Source organism: Chenopodium album, chromosome 15 (assembly GCF_948465745.1).
Source record: "Chenopodium album chromosome 15, dcCheAlbu1.1, whole genome shotgun sequence".
Taxonomy (NCBI): domain Eukaryota; kingdom Viridiplantae; phylum Streptophyta; class Magnoliopsida; order Caryophyllales; family Amaranthaceae; genus Chenopodium; species Chenopodium album.
The window spans coordinates 13,429,657-13,451,218 of NC_137848.1; the positions used below are offsets into that span (position 1 = coordinate 13,429,657).

Genomic DNA, 21,562 nt, shown 5'->3' on the forward strand with positions numbered 1-21,562 from the left:
AAAAAAACCACCTTCTATGTTTTTTTTATTTTTTATTTTTTTATTTACTAAACCATCTTTTAAGTACTTAAATTTTTTATTGCACCACCCCTATTTCAAATCTAACAGATTGCATCTCAATCATCCACTTCCAAATCATCAACCATAACAAAACCTTCCCTTCCATCTCAACCATCACTTCAATTACCTCAATTTAGGGTTTGAGAATAAACAAATGCTACAATTTAATTTTTGAAGCAAAATTAAGTTTGGTTTTTTTAGTCATGCACTTATATAGAGGGAAGGGTCAAATGTTTTTGGGGGTGAAAAAATACATGATTTAGGAGCAAAAGGCACAAGTTGTGGGCCCTTTGACATCTCAGTAAAATTTTTCGTCAAAATTTGAAATAGGGGTGGTGCAATGAAGAATTTTGGTACTTAAAAGGTGGTTTAGTAAATAAAAAAACATAAAAGGTGATTTTTTTCAAAAAAGTTGGACAAAAAAGGTAGTTTATACCAATTTTGCCTAACTTTTATTTTCAATCTGATTCCAAATCCAAAGATTAGCCATGAGAACAAACTTCTTTTTTTTTTTTTTAAAAAAGCCATGGAATAAATTTTTTTTTTTTTTTGATAAAATGGAATAAACTTTTTTTTTTTTTTTATTTGGGATAAAGGGTTATTTTATGTAAGATATAAAAAATCATTTTTTTAATTTTTAATTTTATTTTTATAACAGACATAAAAAATCATTTGTGGCAAATAAAAACAAAATAGTAAATAAAAAAGAATCCTGATCGTTGATCTAAGATCTGACAGTTGACATTATATGCGTGTCATCAATCTTCCTCCAATGCTCGTTAAACCTGACCGTTGACAGAGTATAAATTCATTCCCTTCAAAGTTTTTCACCTTTACGTTACACCTTTCTCTCTCTCTCCTCCATTGAAGCGCACTCAAACTTCTCCATTGAAGCCGCTTCTCAGCTTTCTCTCTTCCATCCAATTGAACCAGCGTATGAGGTTAGATACTTTTTCCTACTTTAGTTCATCGATTATCAATTTCAAAGTTTTGGGTTTAATTTCACATTATCATTGATCTGATTGTCACTATAGTCAATTTAGGGTTCTTCAAAGTTGGATCATTGAATTGTTAGCTTTAATTACTGAGTTAATGAATGATTATAACGAGTGATTCGATTCTAATTCTGGATTTTCGAATTGAGAGAGAATTTTCATTTTTTTAGATTTATGGACCCAATTTAATTCAGTGGGATCTTTCATTTGCATTTTTTTTTTTTCTGGCATCAATAACGTTATTCCGAATTCGGAGTTTCCTACTTTCACTCAATTCACAGGGTTGGGGGTGATGCTTGTTCTGTTTAGGGAAGGATGTGATCGACTCTTGTTGATTTTTGGGAACTTTTACTCCTTTATGTTTGAAACATGCCTTTCTAAGAGGATTACGATTTGCAGGATTTGTTGCTAGAATTTTCTGTTTGTTATTTACTTTGGTGTTTGTAAGCGATCATATGTGATTTTTCAAGCCTAATCTGATAATTGGTACAAATTTGGTTGTTAATGTGTTGCATTATTGGAGAATCAAGCCCATGAGCCGAGTCTTAAATTTTTGAGGTTATTGGAGTCCGAGCTGAGAGTGTGTTTTGAGGTTAGTCGAGCTTGAATCTGCTAAAAACTATTACTCGAGTTGAGTCTACCCCTCTTTGGGTTTAGCTTGAAGGTTTAGCACCCCTAATGAACCCTTTAAAATGTTGGGCATGGATGGGTGCCGTTCACAAGGACTTCAGCTGTTTTTAATGGGATTTTATTTAGGTGTATTTATTTTTTTTTCAGTTGTAGTTGTAGTCCTTATTACTGTTTATTTAAGTATGATTGTGGATATTCATAATATTTGGATTGATGGCTTAAATGACTGTATTGTGCATTGGATGGGTTTTTCGAACTTGCCTTAGTAAGGCAATGGGTTATTGTTGTCGTAATTAGAATTTTTTTTCAGAAACTGAAATTGGTTGATAATTGATTGGACCGATATGGACTGTCCTCATTTTAATGGACACTTTGAGTGGTTTGCTTGATCACATGATAGATGGACAGTTTAGTCTTTTTTGCTAGTAAGCAGGGTTGTGCTTATAGGTGCACCATGTATTTGGCAACAATATTGGATCTGATGGCTGGATTGAAGAGATCAGCAGTTATTGACGTGAAAGCTAATTTGCTTAACTTATGTAATCTACTGAGTATTATTGTATTAATGATTGGTTCATAAAGAAATAGTTTGGAAATCTATAAGTGTTTCTGTCGTATGTGAATTTGGATTTTGTGCGTTCACTTTATACAGGTTATCCACACTTGACTGACGTTTGGAAAGAAACATATATTGGTGATTAGCTGTTAGTGGTAGTTACTGGTTGTAATCTGTTCAGGGTTGAATTTAATACGGTTTACTGAAAAATGGAGGCTGTTGACTTGGAAAATAATAAGTGATAATATTATATTGGCTGTAGGAGTGGGAATAGCATACAGAAATCATATATTAGCTATAGAATTCTGAAATCTAAATTTTTATATATTGTTAGTATCTTTTTCTATTTTTTTTTAAAATTCCGAGTTTTGAGTTAAAAGTCTTATGAGTTACTGATATACAAGGATTTGAAAATAGATTATGTAGTAGGACTATTAGCTTTCAAGAGCTTTAAATTAAAATGAGCTCTATTTGATGACTCTCTCTATCCCTAAAAGATTGCCTCAAACCCTTATCTTTACTTTTTTTAAGAAGCAATACAAATTTGTTTATATGGGTGGGCACAATTTGCACAATTATCGATAAGTAGAAAGAGAGAGAAAGCAAAGGATTACAAGCGGGAAAGTTTACCAAATAAGGTATGATGCAATCTATTAGGGACAACCATTTTTAGTATATGTGACAATCTTACTTTTGTTAATAAGCACATTTTATTTTTATTTAAATCGAAAATGAAGTGCCATATTTATAGATGGCCAAGGATTTGTTTCAACTCACTTTCATTTTCAAAATTCTCTCTTGCAATTTTTGTATTTAGCTTTCCTAAGAAAACGACTTATTGTTTTCATCAATAACTTTTCTTTATTGCTTAACTTGACCTTTTCTTTTTGAATAATACTCCTTTGTTCCACGAATTTCTTCACGTTTACATTTTACATGTAAAACTTATGAGGAAGCGAATTAAACAAGATCTCATATTTTAACTTTTACAACATGAATTGTAAGTTAGAAGAACTTAATGGAATGGAGGGAGTAATTATGGCTATTAATGCACTTTCTTGTAATTCTCCATCGACAACTGTTTAATCGGCTTTCATGTCACTTGGTAAGAAATATCTCACTAGTGGCTAAATTGAAACCTTCACGATGGTGCCTGCTTTATATTGCTATCAGGGCTGCTTACCTTCATATGGCTTGGCTTCACTATTGCTCCATTCTTATGTAATAGTCGGCCTAAAAAGCAGTCTTCCTACCCGAGTTCTACATCTGTTGACATGATATATCCTTTGCTAATTCTAGGTCTGCTGACTGAGCTGTGAGTCTTTGAGTTGAAAAAATACCTTAGGGGCTCCTAGATTGCATATTTCAAGTGTTCAAGTTAGGCAAGTTAGTACCTAAAGCCCTGCATAACACTGAATTGCCTTTGCAAACTTAGCACAGTTTTTAGGAGTGGAAAGTGACTCTATACATACACTGGTATATAATCTGAATAGACTTTTAGTGAGCTGAGTGTTTGTGTCTGTTATAACTGGTGAAAAATTGATGTAGCACATATTGAAGATTGCATATAGTTTCGTGTTTGGGCATAGTTCTTGCTCTGAACGTACATTCAGGGGCCTGGCACAACACCTATATATAATTTAGATAATAATGAAGAAAAGGACAGACAGTAACGCATTGTAAGAGTGAAGAAAACTAGTTTTTCTTGCCATAGCACTGTTTATAATGAAATTTGCCTCCAATATTCATAAAAATTGAGAGTACTCATTTGATGAAGCCTCTCTCTCTCTCTCTCTCTCATAGTTCCTGCATTCCACTAAATATTGCACTAATTACCTTTCAGGAAAGTTTCACAAATATTGCACCATTTTATTTTAATGGAAACTCAATCTCTCTCTCTCTCTCTCTCTCTAATATATATAGTTCCTGCATTCCACTAAATATTGCACTAATTACTTTTCAGGAAAGTTTCACAAATATTGCACCATTTTATTTTAAAGGAAACTCAATCTCTCTTTTCAAATTACAAGTACCTAATATATCCTTACTAATACTTTCTTAAAGCATTACAATTTCTTTTATTCATTTAGGTTTTTAGGTGTTTCACATGATATTATTAGCTTCCCTTTGCCTTCTACCCACTTCCTAAAAACTTGTGCCTCACCCCACGGCGCAAAACTATGGAGAGGAGGAAGTATATCCCTTACTAGTTTTACGTTGACTCAGCACGTGTAATTTCAGTACATTTTGATTTGGTGATTTTGGGTTTGAATGCAGATATGAGTCAGCAGGCTCAGTCAATTGATGCAAGAGGGAAGCATCGAATTATAGCTGAATTAAAGCGGCTTGAACAGGAAACTAGATTTGTGGAGGTAAGCTTGTTAATATGGTTCTGCTTTTCTTGTTCTCTAGTTTTTTGATTATACAATTCTTAGTGGGGAGGGAGGATTTGCTCGGTGGATTTTCTTCTAGTTTATGAGTTGATAATGCAAGTTCCAACTTTCTAAGGGATTTTGCATGATGCTTGGATTGACTTCAAGTGATATTTATTAATGCGTGTATGTTATTATGCCTGTAAACTATTAAAAATATTTGGGATAGTTGGGAATTTTGATTATGTATCTCCTTCCATCTGATAAATAAGAGATCATTTCTATTTTCATGGTCAAATTTTGAAAACTTTGACTAAAGATTCTCATTAATATTAATATATATTTAAAATATTATATACGATAATGTGGTCAAGGGGGCCTCTTTATAGGATCATGCGGTGAAAATGATTGGACCAAGTCTAGTTGGGTAGCCAAGGGTCTTTTATTTTTATATTATTATTACAACCATTCCTTTAAATTGGACACATTTCTTTATTCTTTTTTCCTATGGAAGGCCTATCCATGTCACCTTTTTCTTTTTAACCTTCCCCTTAGTTCTGATCTAAGTCTGTAAAGGTCATCATAGGATATCTTTTGTCTGGGTTGAGGGAGGATGAAATTGACAACCTTGTGAGATAGAATAAGGTTTGTAGATCTATAGAAGAGGGGTTGGCTGGGTGGGCTGGGCCAATAGAAACTAGTGAATGTTTTCTTGGTAGATGTGAGGCTGTGATGATTACTTCTTGAACCTGACTCTCTCTGGCTTCAGATCATGAAGTATAATATCAATATGGTTATAAAATTTTGTTTATCTAAGGTCCAACTCTATTACCTGTTGTTTTAGGATTCCTCTTCATTTTGTGAATAGTCATGAAGGCCATGGAAGTATCTCTGTTCTAAGGAAGCGGAGGGTAAGATGAATTATCTTGTTTTTTGTAAGCTTAAAGAGATGGGGTGGGTATTTGATAGAAAATTTCTTGGTTGATGGGTAGTTTATGGTGATTTATTTTTGAACATGATCCACTTCGGCTTTATATCATAAAGTATTGGCTTTAAAAGAACTTATGGATACCCTTCCTGTTACAAATGCCTCTTTTTCATTCCATGGAAACATGTATCTTATATATCTTCATTAAATTTTCTGTTGTATGGTAACGTCTGAGGACTGAGGAATATTTAAATCTCTATCAAGTGCAAAGTCTGTGTTGGTGTTCCTGACTTGCTGTATCTGTTTTCTATGTCTTTTCCTTGTCTTTGTCATTGCTTTGACTTAAATCCCTGGTTTCTGATTTCTAATTTCATGGCTAGAGTAGGTTGGGTTCTTTGTAGAATTCTCTTATTAATTGTAAGCCTCAGGAGAAGAATCTGTGTGCACATGCAAATCTGTTGGTTTCGCTTGAGGGTGAAAAGTTTGGTGTTTTTCTTGTATGACTGCTTAAACACTGGTCTTGCTAACGAAGTAATGAACACTCTGGTCAATGTTTGTATTTTGTTCCTTAATAGTGAGAAATCTCATAGCTATGTGTTTTCGTTTTAAGGACTATCTTCTTATATGACGAACAGATTGTTTGTCGTTTGGGCTGGTTTGTGAAAATGCATGGTGCACGGAACATGTACAGGTTCAATTTGTTTCTTTGGGATGCACAAAGGATGAAATCATCATGACAAGTAGATAGTATGAAATCTCCTGGATATTGTGGATTGTAAGAATTGGCCAAATTAAGCTGGCATTTATTTGATAGTCTTTCTAAGAGAAATATGTTTTGTTTCTTCTCTATGGTATATGTGCCTCTCAGATGTTTTCTTGATAGGGTTGCTCCTTGAATTCCCTTGCTGAATTATTTGGGAGATTTTTGGACAATGAACAAGTCAAGGGAGGACAAGGAAAGGGGAATGAGAGGGCAGAGGGGTCTAAATGTCTAACGGCCTATGGACTCCATCAATTGTCACCAGGGTCTACTACCAAGGCAGGCTGCACCAGTAGGTGCCGTTAGCCAGTTGTAGTGCGCAAGCAGAAAAGAAGGAATGGGGGGTGTTAAAAGGGAATGAAAGGGCAGTGTTCATGTGGGTCCATCACTCCATCAGTTGGGATTTATTTGCCAAAAAAAAAAAACCCGGCAACAGAGAAATACGGGGTTTGTAGTGAGTTAGTGTGGCCCAAGTCCCAACAGTAACTTTGATAATTAATGGGATGGGATGTTACATATTTGTGTTGTTTATAGCAACGTGTCATATAATTTCCGATAAGAATTGGTCGTCAACAGGACACACAAGGTCAGGGACACTAAAGATTTTCGTATTTCTCCCTTTCAATATATTGGTTACACTTTGAATTTTGAGACTATTCATAAATCCTACTTTGACCATCGTTTGTTTATATGCAATGATTTGCATGTTTTTGAGTGGTTAATGGAGATGATTCAATCCCTGTAAACCAGCTTCACCAGAGAAATTTATATTGCTTCATAATGGTAGTCTCTCTGTTTCAAAAGATTTTTTCATTTAGGTATGCTATTAAGAATAATTATTAGAAGAACTTTTTTGCTGGCTTTGGCATGGGTTTTAAGAATAGCTATTGGAAGAATTTCTTTGTTGGCTTTGTCATGCGTTTTAAAAATAGTTATTCGAAGAAGTTCGTTGGCTTTGGCATGAGTTTTAAGAATAGTTATTATGTCTAAGGAGCAGATTAATTGGAAAGGGAGTCTATTTTGAGACGAAGGTTGTAAAATGTTGGCTAACTTATTGAATCGGTGGGTTGTTGTCTCTCTCGGCAGCAAAGCTGATAACATGTTAGATTTTTCTGGATAATGGGCTGATTGTTCTGCAACCATCTCATAATAGTTGAAGATCAACACCTCTGTTGCAAGTTTATTTTGGGAAAGAAAATTGGAGAATTTGTAAATCTTATCTTGCCTTACAAGTTTTCATATCCTTGACTAATTCCAATTCTTATATTATATTCCCCCTACTATTCTCTATTTTTCTGGTGCCTTTTGCTGTGGACAATATTCAGAATTCAGATAACCAGCTTTGTTTTTGAAGTGTTTGGATGCAGAATAGTTGAAATTTGGAAACAAATGAATGTCATACCCTTGGTAAATAAATAGTTAAATATAACACAGTTACCCAATTTCTGCCATCCCATGCATAGCAAATTTTATATAGAAAGGCAATGTCTTTGCTGTAGCTTTTCTCTGCTCAGATTTGCATATTTTCTCAGCAACTGCTTATAAGCTGGGAGTTCTTTACTTTCATGCATTAACATCTGGTTGTGTTGAATTAGTAGACTAGAACAGAGTTTTTCTATTGGGGCTTGGGAAGAGGATTCCGTCCTGATATATATATATATATATATATATATATATATATATATATATATATATATATATTTCCCCCCCCCCCCCTGTTGTTTCATTCTATGTTTTGGCAAATAGTGGAATTACGAGTGATGGAATGACGGTTTATGCCATGATTAATCTCAATTTCAGTTCGCGATCTTTGTAAGCAGGAAGAACTGGAGCAGCTAGAAAAGACTGAGAATGCGACATCTGCATGCAAAGAGTAAGTAACCAAAAACAAAAGGCAAGATGCCTAATACCTCAACATTATAAAGTTTCTTTTTAGAAGGTAATTATGCATCCTTCATAGACCTGTCAAAATTCAACCTAACCCGATGTACAATGAACAAAATTTTGAGGCAAGATCCCTAAAGACCTGATATCTCCTTACCAAACCAAAATTTTGAGGGTGATTTTCTCATAAAACAAAGTTAGGAACAACATTTAGAGACGGAGGGTGTAATTTAATGATTAATGAGAACTTTATTGCAAAGAATACCTTTAATTATTCAAGTAGTTGGTTCTTAATATATTTTTTTATTTTTTATAATTGGATATAGTTATTTGTGGGTTGGATTTGACAACAACTAATAATATTTATCAACACTTGGTATCTCCTACACATTTTTTTTATCGTTATATATATGATCCAAAATTGGGAAAAAAAAAAAAAATTCAAATCTTTTTATCTGTTGGATCAACCCAAGATCAAACCCTTTGGATCTTGAATGAGCATTGTTTGTTCCGAATTTAGACTCGACAGACCCTTTTGATAGGTCCAATCATTCAAAATATAATGGGAACGCTCAAATTTTACCTTGCTAGATTTAGATATTGGCCTATCTTTGATATATTTTTTTCTTGACATTGCTCATATTTGTTTTCTGCCTTTCAGATTGCTGGGTAATGTAGAAGCAAAACCGGATCCCCTTCTCCCAGAGTATGCTTCCTTACATATTGGTCACTATATCTATTTCTTGATTGTTTTTATAATTCTGCATTAGTATTGAAGAAAAGCTTCTCTTTATAAATGTTTTCTCCCTTTGATTTACGTCTTATTCATGTCTAATAGAACTATTGGACCAATAAATCCATCATGGGATCGCTGGTTTGAGGGACCCCAAGACTCAAAGGGTTGCAGATGCTGGATATTCTGATGCTTGCTGCTATCAGGTGTTTGCATGAGATCTATGCTAATTATATTGAAAGAAAACCCTTTGAAAATACTCATTGATGTACAGACTACATATAATTCTCCTTAACCTGTGAATCTGTGATCCAAAAGTTTGTGCATTGTAATACAGACACATGAAATTCGTTCGTTTACCATTTTTATAATCAAGTGTGACATGGAAAGCTCTCATACAGAACATAACGATTTCATAAATCCAATTTTTTTGAAGGTAATTGACAGGTTTCTTCACTTCTCACACGGTCCCCCTCGTCCCTAATTTAAACTTTTTATGAGATCAGATGATGCTCTTCTTATTTTTCCATTGTATTGTTGCTCGTGTCCTAACTGCGCCTACCCCCGCCCCCACCCTCTCCCTCCCCTCTTTTCTGTACAATCACCAAAAGCAGTATGACTGGAGTGTACGGAATTCTTGACAAAGTAAACGGAGGGTGTACAAGTGTTTTAAAAACGATATGCAGTATGATTTTATTTTTGAAGTTGTGAAAATGCATCATATAATTTTATTTCATCCTCTATCAATTCTCGTATGATTGAAAAGGACAACAAACCGTCCAATTCTTAGTTTATGATATGTCTTAACAATGGTCAAAATTAGTAGTTAACCTGCTAAAATTAAAATTAGTAGATTGACTTTTGATAGTTGCAGTCTTGCAGCCAGAGGAGTATAAAAGCTTAGGTGCAGAAATTAGAAATGCAGGAAAAACCAATCTTTCTGTAAAGTATCACAGTTACAGGAACATCTATGGAGCAGGATTTAGAAGTGAAAATAGTATCAGTGGAAACTATAAAACCATCACTTCCACCATCCTCTCATCCCAAAACTTTAATTCTCTCTGTCCTCGATCAAGTCTTCCCTGCTATGCACGTATCCGTCCTGCTTTTCTACTCTCCAACACCACAAGTCGGAGATGTTGTAAGTGACCTAAAAACGTCACTTAGCCAAACTCTTGACCAATTCTATCCTCTTGCAGGCCGATTTGTGGATGACTCGACCATTTCTTGCAATGACCATGGCATACCCTTTATTGAAACTAAAGTCAATTGCCATCTCTCGGACTTCATGACCTCACCTCATAAGCTAAAGCTGGTTAACAAATTCCTCCCTACTCGAGAATTGATCCCTTTGACCATTCAAATCAATGTTTTCCTCTGTGGTGGGGTGGTTATTGGGTGTTACTTGCTCCACAAACTCTTTGATGGAGCCTCTATAGGAATCTTTCTTAAATATTGGTCTGCCCTGGCTGGTAAGCGGTTTAAGGACTTAGTCCAACCTGATTTTGAAGCCAGGATCGAGGCGTTTCCTCCACTACCCAGTAGGGGAGAACAACTCCTGCCTGAAACTCCACCTAGTCAATCGAGTCCAACAACTACAGTGATCAAGAGTTTCTTGTTCAACTCAGCAGCTTTAAGAAAGCTTAGAGACAAGGCTACAAGTGAGTTAGTTCCTAGACCTACAAAATTTGAGGCTGTGGCGGGGTTTGTTTGGGAACAAGCATTGGTCGTAGCACGTGATTCAGGTGCACAAGTTGAGCATACAACGTTTTCAATGACTGTAAACATGCGGCCTAGGATGAGGCCACCACTTCCACAGGAATCAATGGGTAACCTCCTCACAAACGCACGAGCACAGGTTGATACAAGCAGCAGGCATCAACTACAAGAGCTTGTCAAGGAAATCCATTTAGCCTTGTCTAGGACCAACCAGAAAATCACCACTACTTATCAAGGGGATAATCCACCAGAGGTAATCTGGTCAGCGCGAAAAGCTGAGTTGCAAGGTATATCAGATCACAAGGATGGTGGCACATTCCGGCTTAGCAGCTGGTGCAACCTTGGACTGAATGAGGCAGACTTTGGGTTCGGGAAGCCCGTATGGATTGTTCCTACTGATGGGAGAATAATTCCTCCTACAGTTGCTCATTTTATCTACCTCACTAATTACAATCACCCTATTAATGGTGAAGGAATTGAAGCATGGTTCTTCTTAGAAGAGAAAGAGATGCAAGTCTTAGAGTCTAATCCACATTTCCTTGCTTTCGCTTCTCCCAACTACTTGTAATTAATGTCTCCATTGCTCTGCCATCTACGAGGTTTCCTAGCATTGGTTTAATTGAGGTTATGTGTGTTAGTTAAGTGTTGAAAATAAACTTCGATGTTTATCGATCAACAACATTATTGTGTACTCCTGATGTCCACAAATAATTTTTCAGTATTATTCATTTTAAAAAAAGAATCTATAACCAATACTAAAGTAGCAACTGCTGATGTCATCTTTTTTAAAAATTGTATACGTGGCACTACTTTATTAAAAGATTTCCCTCTCAAATGCTAATTGTTTCATTTTGAAACAAAATGTTAATTAATTTTAAATAGGTAATAGCTATTGTTTAGGTGATTGATTTAAGATACATACCTATTATTTTGGTAATTTATGTTGATATTAGGTTGTTAGAGTCCTTATAATAGTTGTTAGCAATCTTAGCATAGTTGAGGTCAATTTAAGTGAACTTATGAACATTTTGAACTTAAAAAAAATATAAAAACAAAATTTAGAAAAATCGAAAGATAAATTACTGTAAAACCCGTAAATCTCACGGGTGCTAACCTAGTATGAAATACTTTTCCAACCCTTATCCACTAACTTATCCACCAAACACAATTATTTAATTGGTACAGTGTGTCCAAGCCTATTACGGAGTAAGAAGATAAATTATTTGAGAACTAGTCCTTTGTAGCGAAGTAGTAGTTAGTATTGACGTGTTGGTATGTAATTGTGGTTGATTTACAAAATATGACGCATTTGAAACTTTTAAAAATTTCGTGTCAGAATAAAACTTATTTACAAAAGTGCTGTCCACGTAGGCGAGCTTGTTCTAATGAAGTTTCGTTATGCATAGAGAAATGCAGACAAGGGACAAGGGTGTAATTACACGCAAATGCATAATCTGAATTTAGAGTACTCTGTAGTACTATTGGGTGACTTTTACTACCATTGGATGATCAAAGAGTACCATTAAACAATCAGTGGGACAATGTATGCATGTAGTGCTACTATATTTGCATTCAGTGGTACTAACTACATGTAGAAATAGTATCACTAAATAGACAATGGTATTATATAGGAAAAATTAGAAAAAATAATCCCAACTTTCATCAATTTTGGTAAAATAATTCCACTTTAGATTATTCTGGAATAATCCGAACTTTGGGGGGGTCTTCTTTTTCTTCAATCCCAAATATCGGTAACCGGTTGAATGGGTTAAATTTATTTATTTTTTTCGTTAAAGTGACACGTGTCACATAATTGGCTAAAAATATTTATAAAAAAAAAAACAAATTAAAAACAAAATAAAAAAAATAACCACCAGCCAAAGCCCCAACCACCAGCCAATCCGGCAACCCGCCCAGGCGAGCCACCTCCCTAGCTGGACTCCAGCCTTCCCCCACCCCTAAAGTTGCCGCTCTGAGCCAAACCACCATCCCCCTCTCCGAAACTCCCAGGCCACCAATCAAACCCCAAGAACCACCAGCCCTTATACTCGAAAACCCCAAAAGCCACCAACCACACTCTTGAAAATCCCTCAAAGCCACCAGCCCACTCCCGAAAACTACCAAAACACTCCTCCCCCACCATCGAAAACCCTAGACGCTAGGGTTTCGGGGTGGGGGAGGAGTGTTTTGGGTTTTGTGGTTGCAATTTGGGGTTACGGTGGTTTTTGGGGTTGGTGATTTCGGTGATTGCGTGGGGTTTCGGGGAGAGGGGAAAACGGCGACTCAATGGGCGGGGGAGATGCGGCGGCCTGGGCTGTGGTTGTGGAGGTTAGGGTGATCGGTGGGGCGGCGGGCTAGGCTATGGTGGTGGTCAGGTGCATGCTTCGGTGGGGGAAGGGGATGCTGGGTGGTTTTCTTATATTTTTTGTTTTTTTTTTAAAAAATTTTTTTAAAATTTTTTTTAGACCAATCAGGACTTGACACGTGTCAAATGAACTGATATAATAAGTCATTGACTTTGGTTGACCGGTTTCGGATAGAAGAAAAAAAGACCCCCCAAAGTTCGGATTATTCCAGAATAATCCAAAGTTGGGATTATTCTACCAAAATTGATGAAAGTTGGGATTATTTTTTCTATTTTTTCCTATTATATAAGCTTTTAGTGGCACATTTAAAAGTGGTCCCACTTATCTATCTCTCTCCTCTTTTTTCTCTCTTCCATGTACTTTTTAATATTTATATATTTGTTATGCATTTGCAAATGCATAACAAAACTCCATTAGTACTTCCTCCCACATAGGCTCATAAATATGTTTGGGTGACTTATTTTTTTAAAGACAAAATAGCTACTTGAGATAGCGGTTTTAGTTTCAAAATTGCTATTCAAAGTTGCAATTTTCCTTAATACTCCCCACAGCATACTGCTCAATTGAATACATTAAAAAAAAACACACACACCATGACAAAACCGCACAACTCTCTCCATCTCCACCAGATCACCACACACAATCATCGAATTTTTTTCAACCTATGATGTGTACCCTTTATCAAGCCGAATCGTTATAAGCCAAAACAGAGAACAACTTAATAGTGACCCAACCCATTTTAAAATGAAATTGTATACAATTTGCAAAAATTTGAAAAACTCGAATAGTCAAATCATTCCAACCATAACCCGTTGAGTTTGAACCATTTACAACCTGTAACCCATTGTGTCCGAACCGTTTACAACCCGCAATTAGTTTAAATCGTATCTATTCCTGTCTACAACTCAATTAACTCAATCTATATTTAGGTCCTGACTCTTAGTTTTGACCCGACTTGTTCTTACCTGCTACTCGAATTACCCAACTTATTTGGAACCCAACTTGATTTTGACCCAACCCATTTCAACCCACTATTTGATAAACCTTACTACTTATATAGGATTTAACTCGATTATGACCCAACATGTTCAATTCCCTCCCGTTTTCTAATAATTAACCAAATTCAATAATGACCCAACCCGACCCGATTTAACCAATTATGATATGTAGGGCTGTACACCGGTCCAAAACCGGACCGGACCTGGACCGGACCTGTTGAGACCGGGACCTGAATCAAGATTTTTTAAGGACCGGAGACCGGACCTGATTTGACAGGTCCGGTTCCGGGTCAGACCTGAACAATCAGGTCCGGTCCCGGTTTTGGACCGGATAGACCTGAATCACCTTATAGATTTAAAAAAAAAAAAAAAATTCCAAATTCACAAATTGAATAAATATCAATGTATTCTACTCCGTATTATACATTTAATACTTGTAAATATTACTATAGTATCAACAATCAAAATTCAGTAAAAAATTTTCTCAAAAAAAAAAAAAAAAAAAATTCAGTAAAATTTGAACCCAAATTAAGAGAATAAAATTTAAATTACAAATCTAATTTGAAACTTACCGTAAGAAGACTAAGCATATAAGCCTAAACTTTAATTCTAATTAAAATGAACAAATCCAAAAAAAAAAAAATTGAATAATCTAGAATTGTAATCAGTTACGGGGACTAATGGTGGATCTCGCCTCTCGTAATGGACCCTTGGACGGTCACGCGCTAGAGCTTGTGGTGACCGATCGAATGACCGCAGTGGGAGGGCCGAATGTGAAGAGGTGGGGCTGGGTCGCGTGTTGGACTGGTGGGTCGACGGTGCAGCAGTGACAGCTCTGGTGCTTGACGTCGCAGTGGGTTGACGGTGGTGCAGCCGGCGGCAGCAACCTTGCCAGTTTGTGTGGGTGGAGAGAGATTATAGAGAATGATTGAGAATTAAGAGAGAGAGAAAGGAGGAAGGAAATGAGAAATTAGAAGTGACGGTTATGACTCTATGAGTGTTGCATTTAGGGTTTAGTAGGATATTAAGGGAATGCTGAACTTTTTTACAAAATAGAGCTTAAAACCGGTCTTCAGGTCCGGACCTGAAACCCCCGGGTTTGACCCGGACCGGACCTGAAAACCGGAATCCATGTTTTTTACAGACCGGGACCGGACCTGAATTTACCGGTCCGGTTCCGGTCCGGTCTAAACAGGTCCGGATCAGGTCGGGTTTCAGGTCCGGTCTAACTTATGTACACCCCTAATGATATGAACCTATATCCGCTTCAAACTAGTTAAATATGTTTTTAATTATACTCAGCTCAACCCGAATCGATTATTATTTGAATCGTTAATAATGATCCGACTTGAATTAACCATCTGTATTGAATCGAAACCGGCTTAAATTTGGCTAAATCTGTTTTTAAACCAACCCAGTTCAAGCCAAATTGATTATGAAGCGAACCGATCACAATCTGACCTGATTAAGACCTTAATCGATTAGCTAGAACTGCAATATAAAGCCAAACTGAACTAACCCTTTAATTTTCAAACTAACCCACAAGTCAATTGAACTAGTATTAACCCAACACGTTCTTACCTGAAACTGATAAATCCATTCCAAAACTGAACTGTTAACCCGAATTATTGTCACTCAAGAAAAAGTAATATCAACTTTTTTTTTTTTTTTTGGATAAGAAAAAGCAATATCAACTTTTTTTTTTTTTTTTTGATAAGAAAAAGCAATGCCGGGCTAATTTACCAAGTAATGATAATCAAGAAAAAGCATTATCAACTTACCAAGTACTTGTCAACTTATTATGTACTAATAATCAACGATTGAATGCTGTGTTGTGTTCTACGGAGGATTTACATTTAGCCAGCACGCCAAATTGGAATGAATGAAAAAAGTCACTTAAACGTGTACCACCAATATTATCCTGATTAACTTGAGCAAGAAAAATCACTTTCACATCAACTGTTGCAGGTCACAAGCAAATTGGCATTTATATGGTGGGAGTTGCCTGTTCATTCCTCTTACAAGAATTGAAACAATCTAAGCAAGTAAATTAATCCAATCATATCATCTCTTTCTTTTTTGTAGATAAAGGTTTTAGGAAACGATCCAAAATTCAATAATGGAACAAAAATTTGAAGTACAAGTTAACATATTATCAAAGGAAATTGGTAAAACCATCATTTCCAACCTCCTCTCATCCCACAACGTTCACCCTTTCACTCATCGATCAAACTTTCCCTACCTTACATGTCCCGATACTCCTTTTCTACACCGCCGAGTCCCCAACACCACAAGGCAGAGTTGATATAAGTGGCCTAAAAACATCCCTAAGCCAAACACTTGATCAATTCCTCCCTCTTGCAGGTCGACTCTTAGATGAGTCGACCATTTCTTGCAACCATGAAGGCATACCATTTATCGAAACTAAAGTCAATTGTAATCTCTCTATAGCATTGACATCACCTCATAAGTTGAATTTCATTACCAAGTTTCTCCCTCCCCCAGAGTTACAGGCTTCTGGGTTGCAACTAATCTCAGAGCTTGTCCCTTTAGCCTTTCAGATCAATGTTTTCCTATGTGGAGGGGTGGTCATTGGATGCTACATGCTCCATAAACTCCTCGACGTAGCTTCCCTAGGAACCTTCCTTAAGTATTGGTCGAACCTCGCTAGTAAGCGGTTAAATGACCTAGTCCAACCCAACTTTGAAGCCACTATCAATGCATTTCCTCCCCTTCCTAAGCCGGAATACAAATCTTCGTCTATTTCATCGTTGGAACCTCCACCTATATCAAACAATGTGATCAAAAGTTTCATATTCGATCCTATTGCCATAAACAAACTTAAGGCCAAGGCAACAAGTGAGCTAATTCCTAAACCTACAACATTCGAGGCGGTGGCAGGGTTTGTATGGGAGCAAACCTTGGCCACAAGGCTTAATTTAGGAATACAAGTTGAACATACCGCGTTATCAATTGTAGTGAACATGCGGCCGAGGATGAACCCGCCACTCCCTAGAGAATCCATGGGTAACCCCATCACAATCTCACAAACACAAGTACATGAACATGTACACTCTGAGCTTCAAGAACTTGTTAAAGAAATCCATTTATCTTTGTACAATTTCTACCAAAAACTTTCTAGTACAAATTTTCAAGGGAAAAACGCTAAAGATGAGTTACAACATTCTATTGAACTTGAGGACGGTATCTTAAGAGTTAGCAGCTGGTGCAAATTGGGTTTGAATGAGGTAGATTTCGGGTTCGGAAAGCCTATATGGATTGTTCCTACAGATGGAATACAACCCCCTCAATTTAGGAATTTTTTCGTGTTAACTGATTATTGTCATTCTAATAGTGGAGATGGAATTGAAGCATGGTTGGTTTTGGAGGAAAAAGAGATGCAAAATTTAGAGTCCAACCCATATTTTCTTGCCTTTGCTTCTCCCAATTAGTCATAAAACCCACAAGTTGCTCACTTTTATTTCTTTGTTAAAATGTCATGCTTTTTTTTATTAGTTATTATTAAAATGTCATGCTTTTGTTAGTTTAACTATTAAAAAAAATTAAAATGTGTTATGAAACAGAAACAACGGTAAAGTGAATGTAACACCTTCATTATTTAGATGCAAGGTATATCAGATCATAAGGTTGGTGGCATATTCCGGCTCAGCAGCTGGTGCAACCTCCTTGCTTTCGCTTCTCCCAATTACTAGTAATTCATGTCTCCATTGCTCCGCCATGAGTGCCATCTACTAAAATGCTATCATTGATTCAATCGAGCTTACATGTGTTAGTGAAGTAGGTATTAATATAAAGTTTCGTAATATCAATTTTTTTTTTATTATTATATAAATACTAGTCACTACCAAAAAATTGAGAATAGACAACACTTAAGATTGCAACACTTACAGAAATGTTACTCTTAATAATCTAACGCAACAATATTTATTTGCTACCTTGAACTAAAGTAACAGAAAAAAAAAGTTGTTGCTCTAGACTTTATAAGAAAACAGTTGCTTAAAGTGTTACCTTTTTCTTGTCTAAGACAACAAACATAATAATTGTTTCATGAAAAGATAACAATAACAAAACTATTGTTTGAAAATGTAACTTTAATATCTATGTTGCCATCTATGGCAATATTTATATTTAAAAGACAACATAATTTAAGATATATATAGGGGAAGGCACTCGTGAGAACTTCTATATGTGATAATTATTCTTATGTGAGAACACTTTTTATGTTCTAAATTTTTATTCATATGTACTAAATTTTAAATTTGATGTTCTAAACTTTTCCTTAGGTGTTCTAAATTAAATCAAATGTTCTAAATTAATATTCACATATTTTAAACCATAAATTAGTTAAGTGTGATGTTATAAATGTTAAATAACTTGTTTCAAAATTTTAACTTATATGTTCTAAATTTTATAACGTGTGTTTAAAGATTTTTATTATATGATCCACATTTAATCTAAAAGCGTATGTTCTAAATTTTACTCGAATGTGCTAAATTTTTTACTCACATTTTCTATATTTTATTGAAGGTGTTCTAAATTTTTATTCACATGTTCGTAATCTTAAATCAGATTTTCTAAATTTAATAAAGTAGATTTTCTAAATTTTTACTCACATGTTCTAATTCTTAAATCAGATGTTCTAAATTATTACTCATATGTTCTAAATTTTAATTTGAGTCACATGTTCTAAATTTTTACTCGTATGTTTTAAATTTTTGCTCACATGTTCTAACTTTAAAGATCAATTCTCATATAAGTATGAATTCTCACATATAGGCCTATTCTCACCAGATCCCTATATATATATATATATATATATAGGAAGACTCATATAAGAACCCTCCTCTATATAAGAACCAATCTCAGCCCTTTATTAGTTTTGATCTAACCATCTAAAATGATTTTTTAGTAATGACATTTCTGTAATTTTGAAGAGTTCATATTTAGAACATAGAAAAAAATTTAAAACATAAAAAAAATTTAGAACATAAGCAGAAAAAATTTAGAACATAAGAAAAAAAAAATTAGAACATAAGCAAAAAAAAATTTAGAACATTAAAAAAAATATTTAGATTTATGCTTGATTTTCGATTTTATATTTTCATGTTCTAAATTTATTTTTGTCTATGTTCAAAAAAAATTTGCCAATGTTCTAAACTTTTGCCTATGTTCTAAACTTATATTGTGAGCCTATGTTCTAATTTTTTCCCCTATGCTCTAAAATCATTTCCTATATTCTTAGTATTTTGTGTATGTTCTAAATTTTTATGTGTGTTCTTAATTTCTTCCTATGTTCTAAACCTATCTTTTGAGCCTATAAACTAATTTTTTCCCTATGTTGTAATTTTTTTTTTCTATGTTCTAAATTTAGATTTATGCTTGATTCCCAATTTATGTTTGATTTTATATTTTCATGTTCTAAATTTTTTTTGTCTATGTTCAAAAAAAATTTGTCTATGTTCTAAACTCATACTGTGAGCGTATGTTCTAATTTTCCCCCTATTCTCTAAAATCATTTCCTATATTCTTAGTTTTTCCGTCTATGTTCTAAATTTTATGTGTGTTCTAAATTTCTTCCTATGTTCTAAATCTATCTTTTGAGCCTATGTTCTAATTTTTTCCCTATGTTCTTAAATTATTTCTTATGTTCTAAATTATTACATTATGAATTATGATCTAATTTATTCTAAATTTTTTCCTATATACAAAAATAATTAGGCTATAAGGAGAGATGATTAAGTTTTTTTTGTTTTTTTTTTTTTTAGTTATTTATAAATAGAACCTATGTAGGATTCGAACATACATCATCTATGCAATTTGCATAGTGCTCTACCACTTGAGCTAATAGGTTTTTGGTATAGATCAATGCACTGCCCTCCCATAGAAATAGAGGAAAACGATCACATGTAGAAACTCAAATGCCTCAATTATTACTACAACAGCCACCATAGCTCACAAATTACCGAACACAACTACTACAGTACTACTAGGATGTATTATCAAGTAAATTACATCAGTAGAGGAAAATATACAGTTGGATGTTCATCCATTGATTCCATTCCTATAAAATATAATGCAAATTTATCTACTGCAAGTCCTAACCTAATTTCTTACTATAATACTCTTATTTTTACATGAACTAACCTAAATGACTAAATTTGTGCAACTGACAGTAAATGATTCAATATTATTTGCAATCTCATATGAACTCTAACAATGAACTATCAAAACCAAACATTCAAGTACACTTTTCCAGAGGTATACTTGTTAAATGAAAATATCAAAAATTCCTCGGATAATTACAATACAAAATTGAACAAAATTGCAGTACAAAATAAAAAATAAAAAAAAATTGTAGTACAAAAATATTGGAAATTCGAAAAACATCGAACAAAATTGCAGTTGAAAATTCGAACCATAAATTGGAAAAAAAAAATCTCTAAATAAATCGCAGAAATCGAGCCCTAAAATAGCAGAAAATAAAATGTTGATGCAATTTCGAACATAAAACAAAAATCAAACATAAATGATGCAATTTCGTAACAAATTCCTTAAAAATTCGAAAAAAAAATTAACAAAACCGCTGAAATTAAATTACTTGGACAAACATACCTTAATTTACCAAATTGCGAGAGAAATGACTGAAAATTGCTGAAAAAGTCTTTCAATGTGCTCTAATAATGGAGACTTTTGGGGGGTTTGAGGAGAGAGAAAACAACGAGATGTTTTTATGGGAGGAGAGAGAAGATTAGAATATAAATGGAGTATTACTTTATTACTTGATTTCATTTAATCTTGACCGTTTAATTTAATCTAATCTTACGGATTAGATTGGTTCTTATATACACTTGGGTTCTTACCGCATCCCTCCTCTATATATATATATATATATATATATATATATATATATATATATAACAATTTTATGCATCTTTTTTGAACGGAGAACATAATAAAATATATTTCCATCCTGTGCTCTATATGTCTTTGTATCTTAAATTGGTGTGGCCTAAATACGTAAAAGAATGATGATTTTGGTTGGATTTTGAATTATTTTCCCTTTTTTTATCGTGTGTGTTAAAAAGAAATAATTTTGAGCTTTTTTTTTTTTTTTTTTTTTTTTTTTTTTGTGTGTGTGGGTGAGAAAGTGGGCTAAGCCCTAAAAGGAAACACAAAGAAACAGAGAGAGAAAAACAGAAGCAGAATAACGAAAACTAAACTAAACTAAAGCACAACTACTAATTAGCTACGAAGAACACACTAGTCCCTCAACTGGCACCACGCGAGCTCTCGTAGCACCTCCCAGGTTCTCTAATAAAACTGCACGAAGATCCTTCGGGACCGTTGAAAGCATAACAAGAGGTTGAGGAGCCGTCACACCAAAGTTGGCTAGCCAATCAGCTGCACAGTTGGCCTCACGATAACAGGGGTCCGATAGTGACCTCCCATCCCTCTCGAGATTAAAGAGCTTGGCACTTTCGGATTAAATGAATATAGGGAGAGTTAGGGGAGTTGTGCTCCACCAACAACTTAACTACTT

The 21,562-nt window shown here is 34.7% G+C and overlaps 2 protein-coding genes and 1 pseudogene across 3 annotated transcripts; all 3 read left to right on the forward strand.

Annotated features, from left to right (window-relative positions):
* The first annotated feature begins 884 nt into the window (after positions 1 to 884).
* LOC145582982 (guanine nucleotide-binding protein subunit gamma 2-like) lies at positions 885 to 9,312 on the forward strand. Of its 2 annotated transcripts, none has more exons than XM_081640060.1 (5): positions 885 to 1,001; positions 4,519 to 4,613; positions 8,122 to 8,174; positions 8,847 to 8,891; positions 9,024 to 9,312. In XM_081640060.1, exons 2-5 carry the CDS (start codon positions 4,521 to 4,523, stop codon positions 9,106 to 9,108), a joined length of 276 nt encoding a protein of 91 aa, XP_081496186.1. In that variant the 5' UTR covers positions 885 to 1,001; positions 4,519 to 4,520; the 3' UTR covers positions 9,109 to 9,312. The 2 variants fall into 2 exon arrangements, with proteins under 2 accessions (XP_081496186.1, XP_081496188.1); XM_081640062.1 differs by lacking the exon at positions 885 to 1,001 and adding an exon at positions 1,596 to 1,647.
* A 576-nt stretch (positions 9,313 to 9,888) lies between these two features.
* LOC145580850 (BAHD acyltransferase 1-like) lies at positions 9,889 to 11,279 on the forward strand. Its single transcript, XM_081637936.1, has one exon. It carries the CDS (start codon positions 9,889 to 9,891, stop codon positions 11,203 to 11,205), a length of 1,317 nt encoding a protein of 438 aa, XP_081494062.1. The 3' UTR covers positions 11,206 to 11,279.
* Positions 11,280 to 16,120: 4,841 nt separating this feature from the next.
* On the forward strand, positions 16,121 to 17,702 carry LOC145581958 (BAHD acyltransferase 1-like; annotated as a pseudogene).
* Positions 17,703 to 21,562: the final 3,860 nt, after the last annotated feature.